The sequence below is a fragment of the Hylaeus volcanicus genome, chromosome 1, assembly GCF_026283585.1.
Source record: "Hylaeus volcanicus isolate JK05 chromosome 1, UHH_iyHylVolc1.0_haploid, whole genome shotgun sequence".
In the NCBI taxonomy this organism is placed as follows: domain Eukaryota; kingdom Metazoa; phylum Arthropoda; class Insecta; order Hymenoptera; family Colletidae; genus Hylaeus; species Hylaeus volcanicus.
In genome coordinates, this window is record NC_071976.1 from 36,400,340 (window position 1) to 36,418,316 (window position 17,977).

At 41.4% G+C, this 17,977-nt stretch overlaps 1 protein-coding gene across 3 annotated transcripts; it reads right to left on the reverse strand.

The window, feature by feature from the left end:
* Nucleotides 1-119: 119 nt before the first annotated feature.
* Nucleotides 120-17,366, reverse strand: LOC128873344 (glycerol kinase). Of its 3 annotated transcripts, none has more exons than XM_054116878.1 (12): nucleotides 17,201-17,366; nucleotides 13,918-14,205; nucleotides 4,021-4,100; nucleotides 3,107-3,365; nucleotides 2,457-2,674; nucleotides 2,137-2,349; nucleotides 1,953-2,063; nucleotides 1,615-1,871; nucleotides 1,333-1,538; nucleotides 1,114-1,257; nucleotides 950-1,036; nucleotides 120-866 (listed from the first exon to the last, which is right to left on the reverse strand). In XM_054116878.1, the coding sequence occupies exons 2-12, from the start codon at nucleotides 14,081-14,083 to the stop codon at nucleotides 769-771; spliced, it is 1,839 nt and encodes a 612-aa protein (XP_053972853.1). In that variant the 5' UTR covers nucleotides 14,084-14,205; nucleotides 17,201-17,366; the 3' UTR covers nucleotides 120-768. The 3 variants fall into 3 exon arrangements, with proteins under 3 accessions (XP_053972853.1, XP_053972860.1, XP_053972844.1); XM_054116885.1 differs by lacking the exon at nucleotides 17,201-17,366 and adding an exon at nucleotides 14,389-14,630; XM_054116869.1 differs by lacking the exon at nucleotides 17,201-17,366 and adding an exon at nucleotides 14,301-14,630.
* Nucleotides 17,367-17,977: the final 611 nt, after the last annotated feature.

Genomic DNA, 17,977 nt, shown 5'->3' on the forward strand with positions numbered 1-17,977 from the left:
GGTCCCTTCGAGAATGTAAACAAACGATCATTTTTTGCGAGATAAATTCGCCTCGTAACGACGCGTGTTTGGTCGAGAAAACGCAGGATGTCGTACCGTTGAGGCTGAAAGAACGAATATACCGGTAAAACAAGACGAACGTGTATTTCCATATACGCTTTTATAATACAATAATTTTAACATTATACATACAGAATGTTTGACGGTGTAACGAATAAGTTAGAAATATAAAAGAGGGTATTGAAATTAGGGTGAAGATAATTATTAAATCATTTAATTAAATGTATAAATTGGAAACCTTCGTATACCTATAATTATACAAAATTATGCATAACTGTGCCGGTTCGAGACATCGTACTTGGTTTATACTTCGTTTACCTCGACTGTTACGTTTCGCGAAATACCACGTTATCTTGTATCGACTAACGATGAAACGATACGGACGAACGTTTTTTGTATGTTCATTGTTTCCTAATACTTTTCTTAAAACGTTTACCATCCAAAATCGAGTTCCTTCTCTTTATTGCTCTGTATTTCGTTTAATTCGTTATACATTGAACTTTTCTTGGCAAGTTTAAGTGGAACTCGTTCTACTGATTGAAAGAAGTTTCTTGTACTATTTGTTTTGTAATTCGTTACTGATGTCGATATTCTGATCTACTATTGATACTTAAGTTTCGACAGTCTTGTTCCTACCTGCGCTTGCAATTAAAATATAGGCTACCTGCCATCTAATCGAATCTCCATTGTAATAATGTGAACGTGCTGTCACCGATTTCTTAAATAATAACTTAATCGTAGTAAGATGAAGCTCGCCATTAAGAACCAACTCGCAGGCATCGACGCCAGAATACAGTACCTCTCATCTGAAACATTAGACAAATATTTTCTTTCGTAGTATTAACAAAACTCGCAAGTGCGACTAGACATTCGACGTTCATAAATTTACCTGTCATTTGATCGGACATCTTAACTTCCGCCCAGCCCAAACTTCTTTCGACTGCCATCTTCCATTTTTTATACCTAGCATTTCTCTCTGCGAACAGAAAGTACTTTTACGTATAGTACTATAAAAATACGCGAATTAAGCAGATCAATTTTAAACGTATTTACCTTCTGGGGTTGTCGTTGGCAAAAATGTATCCGTCGACACCGTTTCTACTTCTTCGCCCTCGAGTTCCCAAACTCCTATGCCTTCCGCGCAACCTGCTGCCATCGCTGCTCCTAACGCTGTGATGTCTGGCATAGTTGACCTGACTGTTAAACGAGAATACGACGATTAACGTATGGATTCAATTTGTGTTTCGATGATGCCGCGTAAAGAATACTTACATACTGGTGTACCGCAAAGATCTGCTTGCAATTGCATAAGAAGATTGTTAGTCGACATTTTCCCATCCGTTTGTAACTTGGTTAATGGAAAACCGCAGTCTTTGTTCATAGCTTCTAAAATATCTCTCGTTTGGAAACAAACAGCTTCCAACGATGCTCTTATTATATGTTGTTTCGTGGTGTATGCGGTTAGACCACAAATAATTCTGCGTAAGATATATACTCGCTTAAGAATCCGCTGTCGAAGGTATGCAAACGAAAACCACGGAAAACATTACCTACCCTCTAGCGTCCCGTCTCCAATATGGAGCATACAACCCCGTAAAAGCAGGCACGAAATACACATCACCGGTGCTAAAAACAGTTTCAGCTAGATGCTCGCTTTCGTGGACATCCTTTATGAGCCTCAAGTTATCGCGTAACCATTTAATAGCAGCCCCAGCCACCGCAACCGACCCCTCCAGCGCATAGACCGCCGGACTATGAGGACCAAACTGATAGGCCACCGTTGTGACTAATCCATGCGATGAGTAGACCCTCTAAACAAATTTTGTTAAATACATTAATATGTAAATAAGCGAACAAACTAATCAGAGTATTTTTAAAAATGAAATACTCACCGTTGTTCCTGTGTTACACAGCAAAAAGCATCCACTCCTGTACGTGTTTTTCGCTTGGCCTCTTTTTAAACAATTCTGACCAACCAACGCAGACTGTTGATTTCCTAAAATCTGATAGCAAATAACGTAGTATAGTTCACGCTTCTTTCAATAACTCCCTAATCAATTCTACGAAGACACTTACACCGGATATAGGTATACCCTTTAACGGTTCGATCGCGATCTCCCCGTAAACTTCGGCGCTGCTCCGGATCTCTGGTAATATTTGTATAGGAATGTCGAAATATCTGCACAACGTGGGATCCCACGATAGGGTTTCTATGTTCATTAACATGGTCCTCGAGGCGTTCGTTACGTCGGTGATATACAATCCGCCGTCTTTGCCACCGGTTAAATTCTGCAACCATTCTTCAATGAATTCTCCGACGACACCAAACTCACGTTCGTCTATCGTTATTCCTCTCGCTGCTAGGTAGAGTCCATAGACGCGCCATACTCACGTACCCAAACGATCCACGTGTCCATTGTGCCCACTTTACATCGTTTGTCGCGTATCGCTTTTCTTACCGCGGGCACGTTATCTTTCAACCAGCGAATCTTCAACGCTGAGAAGTAGGGGCTGACTGGCAAACCGCACATCGGCTTGATGTGATTCTTACTTTGATCAGGGAACTTTGCGACTATTTGATCGACGATCGAAGCGGTCCTTATATCGGACCACACTGAAACGTAACGAGAACATCGATGAGACGATGCTCGACGATCTTGAACGTTTCATCTTGAAAATTAATTAATTTTATTCCTAAATGTTCTGTCATCCACATATGAGCTACGTGGCGATCAACGTGTTAAATATTATTTAAACTATCGGAGACTACGTAATCAAATATTTTTAACGAATAAAGTAAAGTCTCCAGAAACGCACAAGCTCGGGTCCTCTTCTTTATTCGCTGTCCTTGTCTAGGTTCGAAGCTCGCCGGCAAACGTCAGACTATACATATACGATCATGTTACATTGCTCGGCGATCGAACTTCTGGACCCCTCGAGGGGTATACCACCTAGTGGTGGGGACAGTTTCTGTGCATTTATGGTAGAGAAAACCTCTCTTGTGCATTTATGGAGACTTTACTGTATCATTATTCTCGGCACACACCTATCGCGTTATACAACGGTTCGCCGGTGGTCGTATCCCACGCCATGGTTGTTTCCCTTTGATTCGTGAGACCGACCGTCACCATCTCTTCAATTTTCAACCCAAGCACGTCGAATTTCCGCACGACGTCCTTGATGCACGCCTTCACCGCGAAAAGGATCTCCTTCGGATCCTGTTCCACCCATCCTTCCTGAGGACAGATTAGCTCTACGTCGATGTTGTGCGACGCCACTTCCGTCACGTGCTTCGCGTTGAAAACCTGGTAGGACACAACGGAACAATTTTAACTCTTATATTTACAGGACACTTAACACATTGACCACCGGACAAATATTCTTGAATAATCGCTGCCAATATTAAAACGTTCGCTGGCAAACTATTCGTGAAAATTTATATGAAGTTATCGCTTTGTACAAACTTATTTCTGTTGAATTTAAACAAGTACTTATTTTTGCGATTTTCCAAAACTCGCGAATCCTATGGGGATTTATTTTCTTGAACGTTTATTTTCAGAAGTAAAAGTTCTGTCATCCACGTGCGAGCTAGGTGGCGATCAACGCGTTAAATATTATTTAAACTATTCAAGACTGCGTAATCAAATATTTATCTCGGTATTTATTTCCGTGACTTCGTCGAAATTCATGAATTTCAGAGTTAATTTCTTTTAGTTGTTTAGTGAAAAGTACCGTCACCCATGACACGATAACGGCGATTGTTTTAATATAGTCCTGAGAGACGGAAGATTCTACTCGTCCATGTCCATTTCTAGGACACTCAGCTGAACCGAAAGATAACGGGGTAATTGGACGGATAGCGTAAAAGTAAACAATAAGACGTTAGCGTTTGTAGAATAACAAAGTCCAAAGTGAAAATTAACACGAGCGGGTATATAGTTTACTGTGACAATGGCTCACCACAAAGCGAACGGTCCGCGTGCCGACATCAATTACTCCGATAAGGGGCCCTGGTTTCTTCGACGAGCTTGGCATTGTGTCTGAAAAATAAACACAGCCTTTGAACACATGCTGTCGCGAACGCTGACGACTTTTTCATATATTCTATAGATTTTCCACGTAACGAAAAAAAGAAAAAGCCAACGGACACGTTCGAGTTAATTTCGTTTCGATAAGAATTCGGCAACGGCGAAACTCACATTCTGGCATTCGTCCGTTAAACGATCTTCCGACCGATCGAAATAATATTCCCATCCGTTTTCGTATCGAACGTCCGAAAATGCGAGCCTGTTATCACGACCGTTCTGTCTCTCGACTAATTCTTGAGAACGTAGGTTTCGCTTTACATAAAGTCCCATTTATGCAATCCCGTCGCACTCGTGCCATGATCATAGAAAAACCGATGACATAACGTGCGGTATTTTTCGCTATCGTGCTTTGTTAAGCTCTTCGATGACCCGCGCGTGGGTTGAAGCGATAATGGGAAAATTACAGATGAGCCTATCATCAAGATACACGATTCGCGAGGCTACTTTCACGAAACTCCGATACGAGCAGCGAACGTGTTCGGAACGTCCGGACCTTCCAGCGGTCCGTGTCCGTTTCAGTTTCGGTCCTGGATCGTCGAAGAGCACTCTACCTAAGTGCAACGATTGCGAAGCGAGCGCGACTTGCACGCTCGCGCATCGACGAATGCACTTTGATCAGTTTGCGGGGCCATTCCACGCCAGATCGATCACTTCGACGTCGGGGATTTTTATTGTGACGTTCAATCATGCCGCAGTAGTTCGTATTAAACGAAGGGGGGTTTAAGTCATCAGACTTTTGGATTCGCAACTGTGTCAAAGATACGAGCTCTCGAAGTTTTCTGTTAGAATTGTATTTTTATCAACTTTATTTTCTAACGGAGAACAACGTATATGTATAAGAATGTTAGAGGAAAGATGTCCGAAATTCACAACGACCCGTACCGCGCTTGACTTATTTCGACGGATTGAGGGTCCGTCGCTTTTTGTCCCTGCTAGGACCCCACCCCTCTTTCTGCTTTAAGGAAAAACAGACCGTTTTCCTCGAGACCCGAAAGTGCCAATCGTTGCATTCCAACATTTTCGATTCGTGTTTATCATCCTACTTTTGCGAAAGTTATTTCTGAAATTTAATCAGAATCGGTTCAAAGTGATCGTGTCTATACATCTTTCGATTTCCTTTTCTGTTTCGTACGGTTCGGTTACTAACCTCGGACTAATTTTGTTCGACGAACTGTCGCAACGGTTCTAAATTTAGCCGAGCCTTTTCCTCCTTTCGCCAAAGATTAGGCTCTTTCTTTCGCGGCGCTCTCGCGCTTTCCCGCGGTCCGTAATATTCTGCGAGAGCGATAAAAGCGCGCCGGATGATGGCGATGTTCGCGAGTGTCCTCGCAGTGGAGCGCGAAGAAGAAAACCAAACGTTGTGAAATCGCGTGGATCCTCGACGAGGCACAATAAATCACCGCGTGGCCGACGAGGGAGGAAGTCCAGAGCTTTCAGCGAACGAACCTCGGCAACCTTGCACATAACAGAACTTTTAATCCCAACGATTGACCGCATCGGACGGTTGCGAAGTTTACGCGCGACGAACCGCGCTAGTTTTCGCGCCACTTTTCCAACTCCTCGGTCATCACTCGGGGGAGGCTTCCACGAGATACCGCGTTGTCGTAAGATTGCGTCGGGAATGACCGAAGGGAGCCGTTCGTGTCGGCTTTTTTAATCGTGATACGGTAACGAAAGAGAGAGAGAGAGAGAGAGAGAGAGAGAGAGAGAGAGAGAGAGAGACGGCTAATTCGCTGCCGCGGGAGTCTCCTCCTCTTAACTCGTTGCCAGCCATCGTGAAATTCGAGATAAGTTACAGGGACACCGCGCTATTGCTTCGACGGACTCGTTCCTGCTGTACTTATCGCGTGCAGTTTGGATCAATTGCGACGAATGGGGTCCAGGGGTTCTGGGTTACAGCCGTAACCTGCATACTATTTTTAACGCGACGAACTACAGATTCATGGAGAACGATGTGCAACATTTACAATCCTATACCTCGAGCGGATCGTTATATCAGTTTCCGAGACTATGGCGTCCGACCGCTGGTCGATGACCGTCGCCTGTTTACACGGATAAAGATTTTTCGTAGCGACGGTTACCGTTCTAGTCCGCGACCTAGCGACGATTATACTCGCGTCGTTTCGAAACGAGAATAACTGGCAGCCGGTTGTTGTATAAGAAAAATTAGAAACGAGGTAAGTAAAATTGTCACCGAGAAGTGGACAGAGTGACGCGTCGATTGTAACGATAACGTCGAGTAACTCTTTCGCGAGATAAACAAGTCCTCGTGGTGTAACGCTTTAACCCTCTCCACTCGAGATGTCTATTGTGCTCTCACAAGGGAAGGCTCAGAAATGATACTCACCGATTGCAATGAAATTTTGTAGAGTGATAGATCTGTATCTAGAATAAGCGGATTTTTGAGAAAAGTTAATTTAAATATGTAGCGAAAACCCATAACGAGATGCATTCCTGTTGCTAACACAACTTATAGTTGCATGGGCTTTTACTACATATTTAAACTAACTTTTCTCAAAAATGGCTATAGCCATCTGCAGCTAATATTACAGTTACGCTTATTCTAGATATAGATCTATCACTCTACCAAATTTCATTGCAATCGGTGAGTATCACTTCTGAGCCTTCCCTGGTCAGTCACCAGTAGGTTTTCTTTAGGTTTCATTTCTTTGGAACTCCAAGTGTCAAATAAAATGATTGTCGTTGAGGCAAAGGTGATCCGATTCTCGAATCTCAAATTAAGGATCTCATTTTCGAAGTCGATATAATCTTAACATTCGTGACAATAGAATCCTAAGAAAGCATCTCGAGTTGCTTATAGATACCAGGAAAAAGAGCCTCGAGTGCAAAGGGTTGATATTATCCTCTCTCTTTACTTAGCGTTATTGTTAGATCTTTGGTTTACCTTCGCATAGAGTAAAGTTTACAAGGACAGTCCAGCAAACCTGTCTTTTTCTCGCGATGCTCGACGGATGAGTACGCTATTAAAGTTTTTATCTGCGGCATAACTTCTGAAAAACAGTTGGATAACAACCGGTCGGTCATCGAATCGACATCGTGGAATTAAACGCGTTGTCTGGCGATAACGCTAAAAACTCATCGCGACGTAAGAATTTCGTAAAACTACTTATCGGAATTATTGCCATCGGCAGATAAACGACTTCGGAAATCTCTGCAAACTTTCCAATGAAAAGTTGAAAGGAACGGCTCGAAAATATTTCCGATAAATAAACTGCTATCAAATTTGTAGTCTATTGCAAGGACAAAGCGAATGGGTAAAGTACCGATCACGGATTACGTAACGGAAACCAATAATAGAAATAATGGGGGAAAAACTTACAACCTATCTTAGACGAACAGGAAGACTTGTACAACATTATTACCTGTCGGATCTTATTACGATATTATTGCTCTACTCGTCTGCGACAAACTAATTGTAAAACGTTGTTATCGTTATTTCTATCGTTAGTTTAATATTATCGTTGAAGACGTGTTCTACCAGTTATTCGTGTTCGAAGAAGGCTATTAACCTCTCGAGGGACGAATGTTAAATGGACTTCAGTGACATACAAATATGCTGTCTCACTTAAATATACAATGCGGTGTAATAAATATTCGTACAAGAATCAATTCTGTAATTCTATTCGAATAAAGCTTCGTATATTTATTCTATTAATAAATTTTGGATGTAGATTTTGCGTAAATTAAAGTTTATTACTTTTAACGTTAACCTCTTATTTCTTTTCTCATTAGCGTTATTTTAAATTGGTTGCTGTACGAATACTTCTTAGACCGACTGTATCTATGTTACGGTGTACGTACATGTTTTAATTCTAAAAAGTATTGCGATCGTAAGTAACGCCAATTTCAGTATAAATACATACGCAATGCTTCGATATCGAACCCGAGAGGTTAACGTCTAATAAAATGATAAAAAAAAAAGAAAAAAAAAGATCATCTCTCCACGTTTAGTGCGTTCAACGCTCGTTAGATATCAAAATGATTAAATTCCCCGATCGCAAAAATTCGCTCGTTACGAGTACGTGGCTTACGACGAAGCAGTCCGCGCGAAAGAAACGGGGTCGTTTTAATAGTCCCGATTCCGTTTTACCGCTCGTTCTTATTTGCGTCACGGAATAGTATTATATATAAACGCAAACACGGAGCATCCAGCCGCACGTGCAACGCGACGTGTGCACGGAAGTGCACGCGTGCAATCCTTGCCCCGTCGTTCGACGGAATGTATCGCGACGTGTGCACGTCACGGAAAGAACGGCTCCGATTGGCCCATGCCGCGGAGGCTCGTCCGTGTGTACAGGCCGCGATGCGTCATTATCGAGCGCTTAGGCATCCACATTTCGGCCCGAAGGACTTTTTCCTCGGCAGTCGCGTCTACGCGAGTTGCATTACTCTACCGTGCACGTGAATTCCGACGGAATTATTCCGTGAATGGCCGGTCTCGATTTCGAGCGGTAGCCCGTCGTATCGATTACGTTGGATAAGCATTTGCAGGTTGATGCGGTATACACAGACTTCGCTGAGGCGTTCGATAGGGTCAATCACGGCATATTAGTTGATAAACTGTACTCCTTTGGAATACAGGTCATCTTACTGCGATAGATATTCGGCTATTTGACTGGCAGACAACAGATGGTTAACTCCTACCATGGAAAAATACAAAGTCCATGCAGCTCCGCTGTGGACACTTGGGATACCACCTATTGGCTTAGAAATGTTAGCACACAAAGATGAAAAACTGACCAATGAAGACTGGAAAAACATATTTAATAACTTTTGTCGTAAATATCCTACATTTACACATGTATATACCGATGGCTCCCGAAGTGAGGAGTATGGAACTGGGGCAGCTTTCTTCTCTCAAAACGTCTCGGTTAAGCACAGTCTAAACAGCTTTAACAGTGTCATCTCAGCCGAAACATACGCTCTTCTTCTAGCCTTGAAGTATATCGATAGTAATCTCCGAAACCAAACTAAATTTATCATATTCTCTGATTCTATTGCCACGCTGTTACCCTGTTCTTATATTCACCGGCGATAACTTTGTTACGATTGTTTGCTGGTTTGTACATTTTTGTTTGTCTCGACATCTGTCCACTGTGCTTGTTTATAACTGCTACACTGTCTTAATTTCATAATGGGCTACGCCCGTATATATTGAAATAAATAAATAAATTACCCCTTCACGAAACCCGGCAAGAAATCGAGAAAACTCGGCGAAACTTTTCGAATTCGTACGAAAATCATTATGCTAAAATTATCTGGTCTAGATAACTCGAGCTGCTCGAGACAATACCGCGAGGCTGTTGGACCCGAGTCACCTGTCCTACTTCCGACAGGGCGGTCCAGCCAGGGTTGATGTGAAATTAAAATAAAGAGCCAAGTGTTCGAAATAACGTTTCAGACGTCGTTTGCGGTGTCGTTTGGAAATAGTCGAGATAGGAATTGAAAAGGGATTACGAATGACAAAGTTATTTAATCATCGCGATAAGAAGGTATTGCCAATAAACTTTGCACAGCAGGTGTTCCAGATAGGCTTTGATATAATAGACGTTTCGAGTAAAGTCTGGTATATCGCTGTCGTCGTTTACACGAGTCAATATTTATTTTCCTGTCTACACGTTTAATCGTCATGTTTGAGGAAAAAGATGCGAACAGACTTAATTGGCATTTGTAGTCACGATAGATGTAATTTTATCTTGTAACGTAGTGTTGTAATTATAACGTTGTAATTATGTTGTATTACATCTCCCATACAAGAACCTATCCAACACGTGTATTCGAAGATTATTATAAACAACACCTTTGCCATTTCCTTTTTTCGCTATGCATCGACTTCGTTCTGCCTTTTTGCTGTATCGATCTTTTAAACAACTTACACGATAAACGCTTAAAATAAATACGGTGCGATTACAGGTTACGATGAAAGGATGGCCTTTGAAACATATTTGACAGTAATAAAGCAATTATGTAATACACTTAGCAAACTGGCTCCGCTGCCAAAAAGTGAGTTTCACTCGCCCCGTAAATATGAACCGTTATAATTGTTTTTCGAGTCTCGAGATCCCACGTACATTCTACCGTAACTTTATTTCAAGAATGCTTCGAAGGCAAACAGTCTGGCGCTGTTGCGCCGTGGAAAGGTTTCTGGCCGAGTCAACGGCTGAATGGACGTCGACGTAAAATTGCACACAGGTAGGAACCGGCTAGCGAGTTGCAATAGCACGGTTATCGGGTGTCGAATAACGATGTTTAGAACAGGTAAAGGAGGATGCCAGGTCATCCCGCTGTTAAAGAACACAGATGTGGAGATGCAACAAATTTAAGAACGAAAGGAGCATCAGGAGGGAGAGTTTAGAGAAATTGGGAGTTAAAGGAGCCTCGTCGATCGAAGACCTATTGAAAAACATAGACTCCCGGATAGTAAAAATAATTGCAAAATTCTTTTTCGACTGTGATATAGTTATATTCTATAGAAATTAATTTTGAAGGTATGGTTATAACTAGACTGCTGACCTTTATGCATTTATAAGAATTTTGAATGTGCAAAAACCTACGAAATGCGAACAATACGGTAATAAAAAAGATTGACAGTAAAGTTCGCGTTATAATATTTACAGAATAAAATACATTCTTATTTAGTTGTTTAATTTTCGTAAGCACGTTCGCAAAGATTTTATCTTGCATGAAAATCCGCAGTCTAGTTATAACTTATAACCAAAAATATTGTACATTCCTTGTGTTATTTTTTCGACTGCATCTATTATGACTTTATATTTAAATCGTTAAAAGAGATCGGCAGACGTGCCGTCGGCTGCATAACCGGTTCGATTACGTTCCCTCTCGCGATGAGTCGATACGTGTACGCATCTGTATTAACAGAAATGAGTTTCTCGGATTGCTTGGCAACGAAACACCGACACGAGAGACGTCGATCTCGTGACGTTTCACGCGATACGTTAATACACCACCTGACGATACGCGCGCGAGTCAGCTCTGGTTAATACCGATTGCAAAACGCGCGGAATCGTATCTAAGTACGTATCTAAGTTGTATCCAAGTACATATCGACGGGTCTTATCGTTCTACCGAAACATAGATTATCAAACAACGAAAGAACCTACCGAGATCTCCGATAAAAATAAATACAGTCGATACGAAAAAACAAATTTTCATTTCCTGCTTCGCGGACATTCGATGAATTCGAATACCATTTTGAGCCCGCTTTCGAAGACGTCGGAGCGTCGTTACCTAATTTATCAGCTCGGTTACGTGTCAAGGATACGCGTTTATTTGGATGAAATGTTTGGCAATAAATACAGGCCGGTCAAAAACACGCGGTACACCTAGAAACTAAAGGGTAGCGTTTCTACTTGTTACGATAAATTCGAAACGCGAGGATTCGGGGTAATACGTGTTTCGAGGGGACCCAGGGAACCTAACGTTTTACGAGAACGACGGTAAATTTATCTACGCGCTCCTTGACACGCATAAATAAAGATAAAATATTTGCCTGTTAGTGCTAACCTCTCGAGGGACGAATTTCAAACGGAACATCATAAATCAAATATTATTCTACATTTTCTGTTTGTTTCTCGATCTTTTTGGTTTTTCGTTGTACCTAGTATAGAATCTCTGGAACACCCTGTACAGATACATACATCGATACTCATGCGCGGATGGCATGCTGGTACACGTACACACGCTTCTAGATGACGTCACGTCGCGAGGCACGCGAGTCGCTGGTCATACCGTGCCCTTTTATTTTTGGCAAGACCACCGATGCACCGCACGGCCGTGACTACACAGTGCACACCTTTGTTCGTCCTCTTATACGTCACATCGAAATCAGACCTGCCGTCTAAGCGATATGCTAATCCCCGAATAACGAGGAATTACGCAGGGCTAATTAAAATGAACGCTTTAATCGACAGTGAACGGTTAAAGGTCGATCCGCGCTTATCGAGTATGTATCGTTGGCCGAGATATCTCGGTTAACCTTGGGATTTACGTTCGAACAAGTACGAAATCCCTAAAAACATGACGCAACGGGACGTCGCAGTGCTCCAGACTCGTGCTTCGATCTCATTTTATTAGGTTGTCCCAAAAGTTTCTTTCGCTTTATTAATAAGTAATACATACACGATATCTGATGTTTTATGTTACATTACTGAATCGTGCACGATTCATTTTGCTCCATTACTGTTACAACATGAATATCTATGAAATTAGATGGTTTATTTGTATAAACACGACCGCAGAAAATAATTGAGTGCAACTCGCGAAAGAAACTTTCGGGACAACCTAATATTTAAATAAAATAAAGAAATTACATAACGCGAGACGAAGAGAATTTATTTTTAAATAAACAAATATAGACGCTTTTCTGTATACGTGTACCCATGTTGGCAAAGTCGTAACAAAGGATGATTTGTAACTACCTAACCGGAAGTGGAGTGGAATAGACAGTACCTCGTTAATCCCTACCACTCGAAGAATTTCTTCGATGTAATTTCGTGTTAATGTTGTTAAGGGGGGAGGGTCAAGTAAAATTCAAACGAAATTTTTAACGAAAAATTGGTGGATTTTTGATTTCAAATAATTAGAGTGATCTGTGCGTTGCACGGCGCATTTTCGAGAAGCCAACTTCAAACAGCTGCTGTTCATTCATTTATGAGTATTTTTACATAAAAAAAATTATATAGATTATCTAGATGCTACAAAATATCAAGTAATTAGTTGTAAATAAATATATATTACGCACTCTTCAAAAATAATTCGCGAAGAAGCGGTTGTTTACTTGACCCTCCCCCCTTAAATGAAACTCTCCGATCGACACTGAATCGATATTAAAATATAATGTATACAGGGTGTCCCAAAAATGTTGTAACACCTTGAAAGAGGTGGTTCGGGAGGTGATTTGAAACAACTTTTTCCTTAGCGAAAATGTTGTCCGAGGTTTCGTTGAGGAGATATTAAGGGAAAAGCCCGACCAATCAGAGCGCGAGTATGCCGGTTGAGCGTAGGGTACGCGCTAGCCGGCTTCGCTCATACGCTACCGCCGCCACTCCAACGGTATCCGCGCGCTCTGATTGGTCAGTGTTTTCCGTTAATATCTCCTTAACGAAGCCTCGGACAACATTTTCGCTAAGGAAAAAGTTGTTTCAAATCACCTCCCGAACCACCCCTTTCAAGGTGTTACAACATTTTTGGGACACTCTGTATATTACTGCTTAAAGTTATGTTGAGATTCTCCCTATATTTCGAAATAAAACTGCATAAATAAATTGCATGCAGGAATTGCATGGAATGAACGACTATATCGAGTTAATTATCGTACAAGTTTCATTCATTTATCCAATCAAATCATTCGTGTTACCATAACTAAGTTGGAATAAAAGGGGCCAAGTGGACAAAGTAAACAATATAGCGTGTAAACCGTAAAATGTTAATCGAAACTTAAATTCCATAAATTTATTCCCTTTACTCGATTCACGTTGCCATAAATAAAACTAAAACCGACTGGATATCACGCATGCCGCCGTGGAGGCGTCAACAGAGCCCGAGGGGTGTTACAAATTACAAACGTGCAAAAGCAAAAGAAATTGCAACCTAGATTCCCTAACCTAGATTATCGAACGGGTTCTGTAATCTTTATTGAAATAAATTTCCTCCAGAGCTCCGTTAACAGTCGATATTACCGAAGAATACCGTGGTTAAACACAGGAGGTACGAAGTCGATTCGACTCACCTCTTTCCTTAAACGAGTAATATTTGAAAATGCTCGTTTTCCGGCCGGTTTGGGTGCGCTCGAGCGCCGCGAATTTCTTCGTTTCATCGAACGTTTCATCGTCCTCGTTGTCCACCTCCGTGTCCTCTTGGTCCTGGGGCTTCACGTCCCCGTTCTCCTCCTCCATGATCCACGGATCGATCGTCCTCTAACAGACGGCACGCGCGGGTTCCTTCTCCGTGGAACAACGTCGGGTTTACGCGCGTGCGATCGCGTCGAGTCTCGTGGAACTCAAGAAACCCTTACCAACTGGAACGAGAAAAAACGAGAGAAAAAGGATAGGCTGAGAGTAATCCGTCCGTAAGACGAGCCGATCAGTGTCGAAGCTCGTTTATTTAGCGCACCTTCGCGATGCATCGAACACATTCGGCCGAGAGAATGCGCGAGACTCGCCACCGGTGCTTCTGACTCCTTCTGCTTGACTTTTCTTACCTCCCGCTTCGTCTCGCGCCGCGGCCCATATTACGAACCGTTTCACGTTCGGTCTCGTCGAACGCTACTCCGTGTGTCCGTCTCTCGTGGTCATGGCCAGCGACGACACTAAAATTAAACCGTCCAACGCGCGATGTACGAACCACGAACCCGCGTTTCCCTCTTAATTCCGCGCGTGATCGCGCCTCCGTTTCGGAAGGTGTTGAAAATCATACAATAGCCCTCTACTCTCCGCTGATTGGTCGAAACTCGCCGTCGAGCATCTAACTGCCCAGAGGGGAAAAATGAACCGACTCGAGCCGCTTATCCGGGCTTATCGAGGAATCGTAGGCTGTTCCGCTAGAAAAGACCAGTTTTTGCGATATTTTCTCTACATTCTCTATTTCGGATAATAGAAACGCGTTGCTTGCTACGGTTAGATGCCGTCGAATATAAAAGTCCAACACAAATATGAAAATTTACGTGCAATAAACGTACCAACGTTGCTTCGATCGACCGATATCTGAAATTCTTTCATCATTTTAGAAGAGTGAAAATGTCCGTATTTATTTGCGTACCAGACTCTCGTTAAAACTGGTTAAATCAAGACAGCGCGTCGCAATCGTGCCATTACAGTTTCGTATTTTTGTGAATTGTCGGGAAAAAAGTCGTCACGCTTTTCAAGGACAACGGCGTTTAAAAATGCATCGGTTATCGTGCAGCAAACGCGACTCGAAATTACCGCCTCGCTATCGATCGGAAACGCAGAATTTCAATTATAAAAACCTGTATTCGATCTATTAAATAAAACTATCTATTTGTAACCGAGCTACTTACACGGATTTCGTTATCGACCGTGTCAATGGACAACCCGTTAAAAGTTTCGTGCTCGTGATAATGCAATTAATATTGGACTCGTAATAAGAGATATAACGGTAATTGAATTATCGCGATAAATTACGATTGCGAAATATCATTGTATATTTGCATACTTGGAACGATGCCTGACGAAAAATGTATAGATTAATTCCCGTTTAAACTCGGTTAACGGATCCGTGAAAATGTGAACTTTGATACCCATACAGGACAAAGGCCTCCTAATTGATAATGCACGAGACACGTTATCGGTCTAGACAAATGTTTTCTATAACCGGTTCGCAAAATATACGGTAACGAATGCCAGCAAATCGATACGTCTGTCGACAAGCGGAATAAATTACGATAAAAAAAAAAAAACGTACAAGAAAAAATATTGCAAAAGAGATAGTCACAATTTACTTCCACAGTGAGTTTTACAAAGTAAACAATCGATTTTCGATGACGACGCGGGTAAAGTGTGTACGTGAAGTACCGGAACATTGATGTGGTCTGTAAATAGACCGCATAATGCGTAGGTTCTTTCCCGGGAAGCATCAGACTATCCGACAGTACAGTTTCGCTCTGGCCTTATATACGAATCGAGTACCCCACCGAGCACTTGTGAGAAACGTACGAATTATTCGTGTCCACCTAGCGGCTTACTCGGTACCACTCTTGCTATTTATCGTTTCGTTGCCACCCCACCAGTGATGGACATTCGTGGAATTTTTCCTGATCATGCGCATTGGAGCGAGCGTTGCAGTCCTCACTGCTGTATACACTTACTTAGAATTTAGGGTACCATCGGATCCCAGTAAGGAACAAAATATAATGTCCTCTTCTTTTCCTCGATGATTCCTGACGTGGACGGTTGCGATTCATTATCCATCTTTTTTTTAATTTTCCCTAATATTACACTCACGAACACTAACACTCTTCTACTTAATTTGTCCGTTAAAAACGCGGAAAAATTTCACAGGCCCCTTAAATCCACCTCCTCTGGCGATTCGGATACATGTATGGTAGCAGACGACATGTAGCTGTGACGTCAGCTTACGCATGCGCAGAAAGGAATTCCTCGAAGGAAAAATCCTACGAATGTCCATCACTGCACCCCACCATGTCGCGTAGCGCGAAAATATGAAAACACATCTTAATTCGGAATCAGAAAAATCATATTTTGTCGATTTCAACGATATCGAGCTAGTCGTTATCATTGCCTTTTCTAAAGACACGAAGCCAAAGGAACTCTGGGATATCTGATAGATATCACTTTATGGCGGATAATAGTACGAAATTTAATATCCAATTTTCGATTTTTTCGAGTAAATAACGAATGATCTCTTTGCAAAACACAAACGTGTATTTAATCTTGTATATGATGTCGACTTTTTGCACGAAGCTAACAAAAAACGTGAACCTCAAGCCACGGATTTACTCGTTGAGTAATTGAAGTACTACTGATTAGAATAATCTATATAAATTAGGGTGACCACGGCCTTGTTCATCAGTCCGCTTGTCGCACCTAATATATACTTTGGGTGCAGTAACTACATACGCTAATGCGATAACAATACAATTTTTACGACATAAAACAAGGATACAATTTTCGCAATTACTAATAATTGTTGGCAGGTTATTTTGGTACAAAAATATTTACGAAAAGATTTATGCTTTTACGTTTCTTACAGCAAATGAAACGTATTTTGAAAAAACGTGGGTACACATAGAAAGATGCAAGAATCGAGTAAAATCATGATCATCTTTCCCAGCGTTCGTATTCAACGTGCGTCACCCACGTGCTATGGAATTATGGGATTGTTATGTCACCTTGCGATTTACAACGATGAAAGAATGACACGGATTACGGTTAAAATGTCTTTATTGTGTAGTTTCTCTCGACCGATTATGATGCTTTTCGAACGAGGAAAATCTTTTAATTCACCGTAACGAGACAAGTATAGTAAATACTTACGAAAATGTTACGATTGACGGCCGGCGGATGAACGCTCGCCCCGATCTGAACCCAATCGCAATTATTACTCGAACACGCGATCATCGACACCTTTTTCAAGCACACACGTTGGTAAATGGCACGCGATACGGAATAAAAATCAAAGGTCGCGATGTTGGCGGGATAAGCACCGAGATATCGTAGATGTCATGCTTTCAACCACACTACGCCATGGCTTGTTGTCGTCTGCTGCAGAACTCGGTCATCAGCGGCCATATGTCGAAGCTAGCGCCGTTATGGACCACTTACTCGATTATAAATTTTACAGATTTTCTAGTTTTCTGACAAAAACAGACAAAAGTGTTTGTTACTTAAAAGGAGCACACTGAAAACGCTTGTAATACAATTAAATTGAATAAATAATTAACGGTATCTGTATCGTTATTTCACGCTTGACTAAACACCAACAATTTCTTATTTCAATGTATATTTTAGCCTAAGAAAGAATTAACATTAGTAAATAAATTCCTTTCGCATCTGAATCATTTTTAACTCTTTACTTTAACTGTAAAGATTTCTAATTCCTTCGTTCTTATCCGGAATGTCTAATGCCTTGAAGTTAGATAATAATTATATTCGATATCGATCATCGATATATATATATATATATGGGTTATGTTGCTTAATCTGATATTTGTGCGAATGTTAAATTACAAAACGCACGTGAAAATTATTAACCTCAATTATTAACCTAAATTTATAAACTATTTAAACATGTTTATTAGATTTTAAAAATTA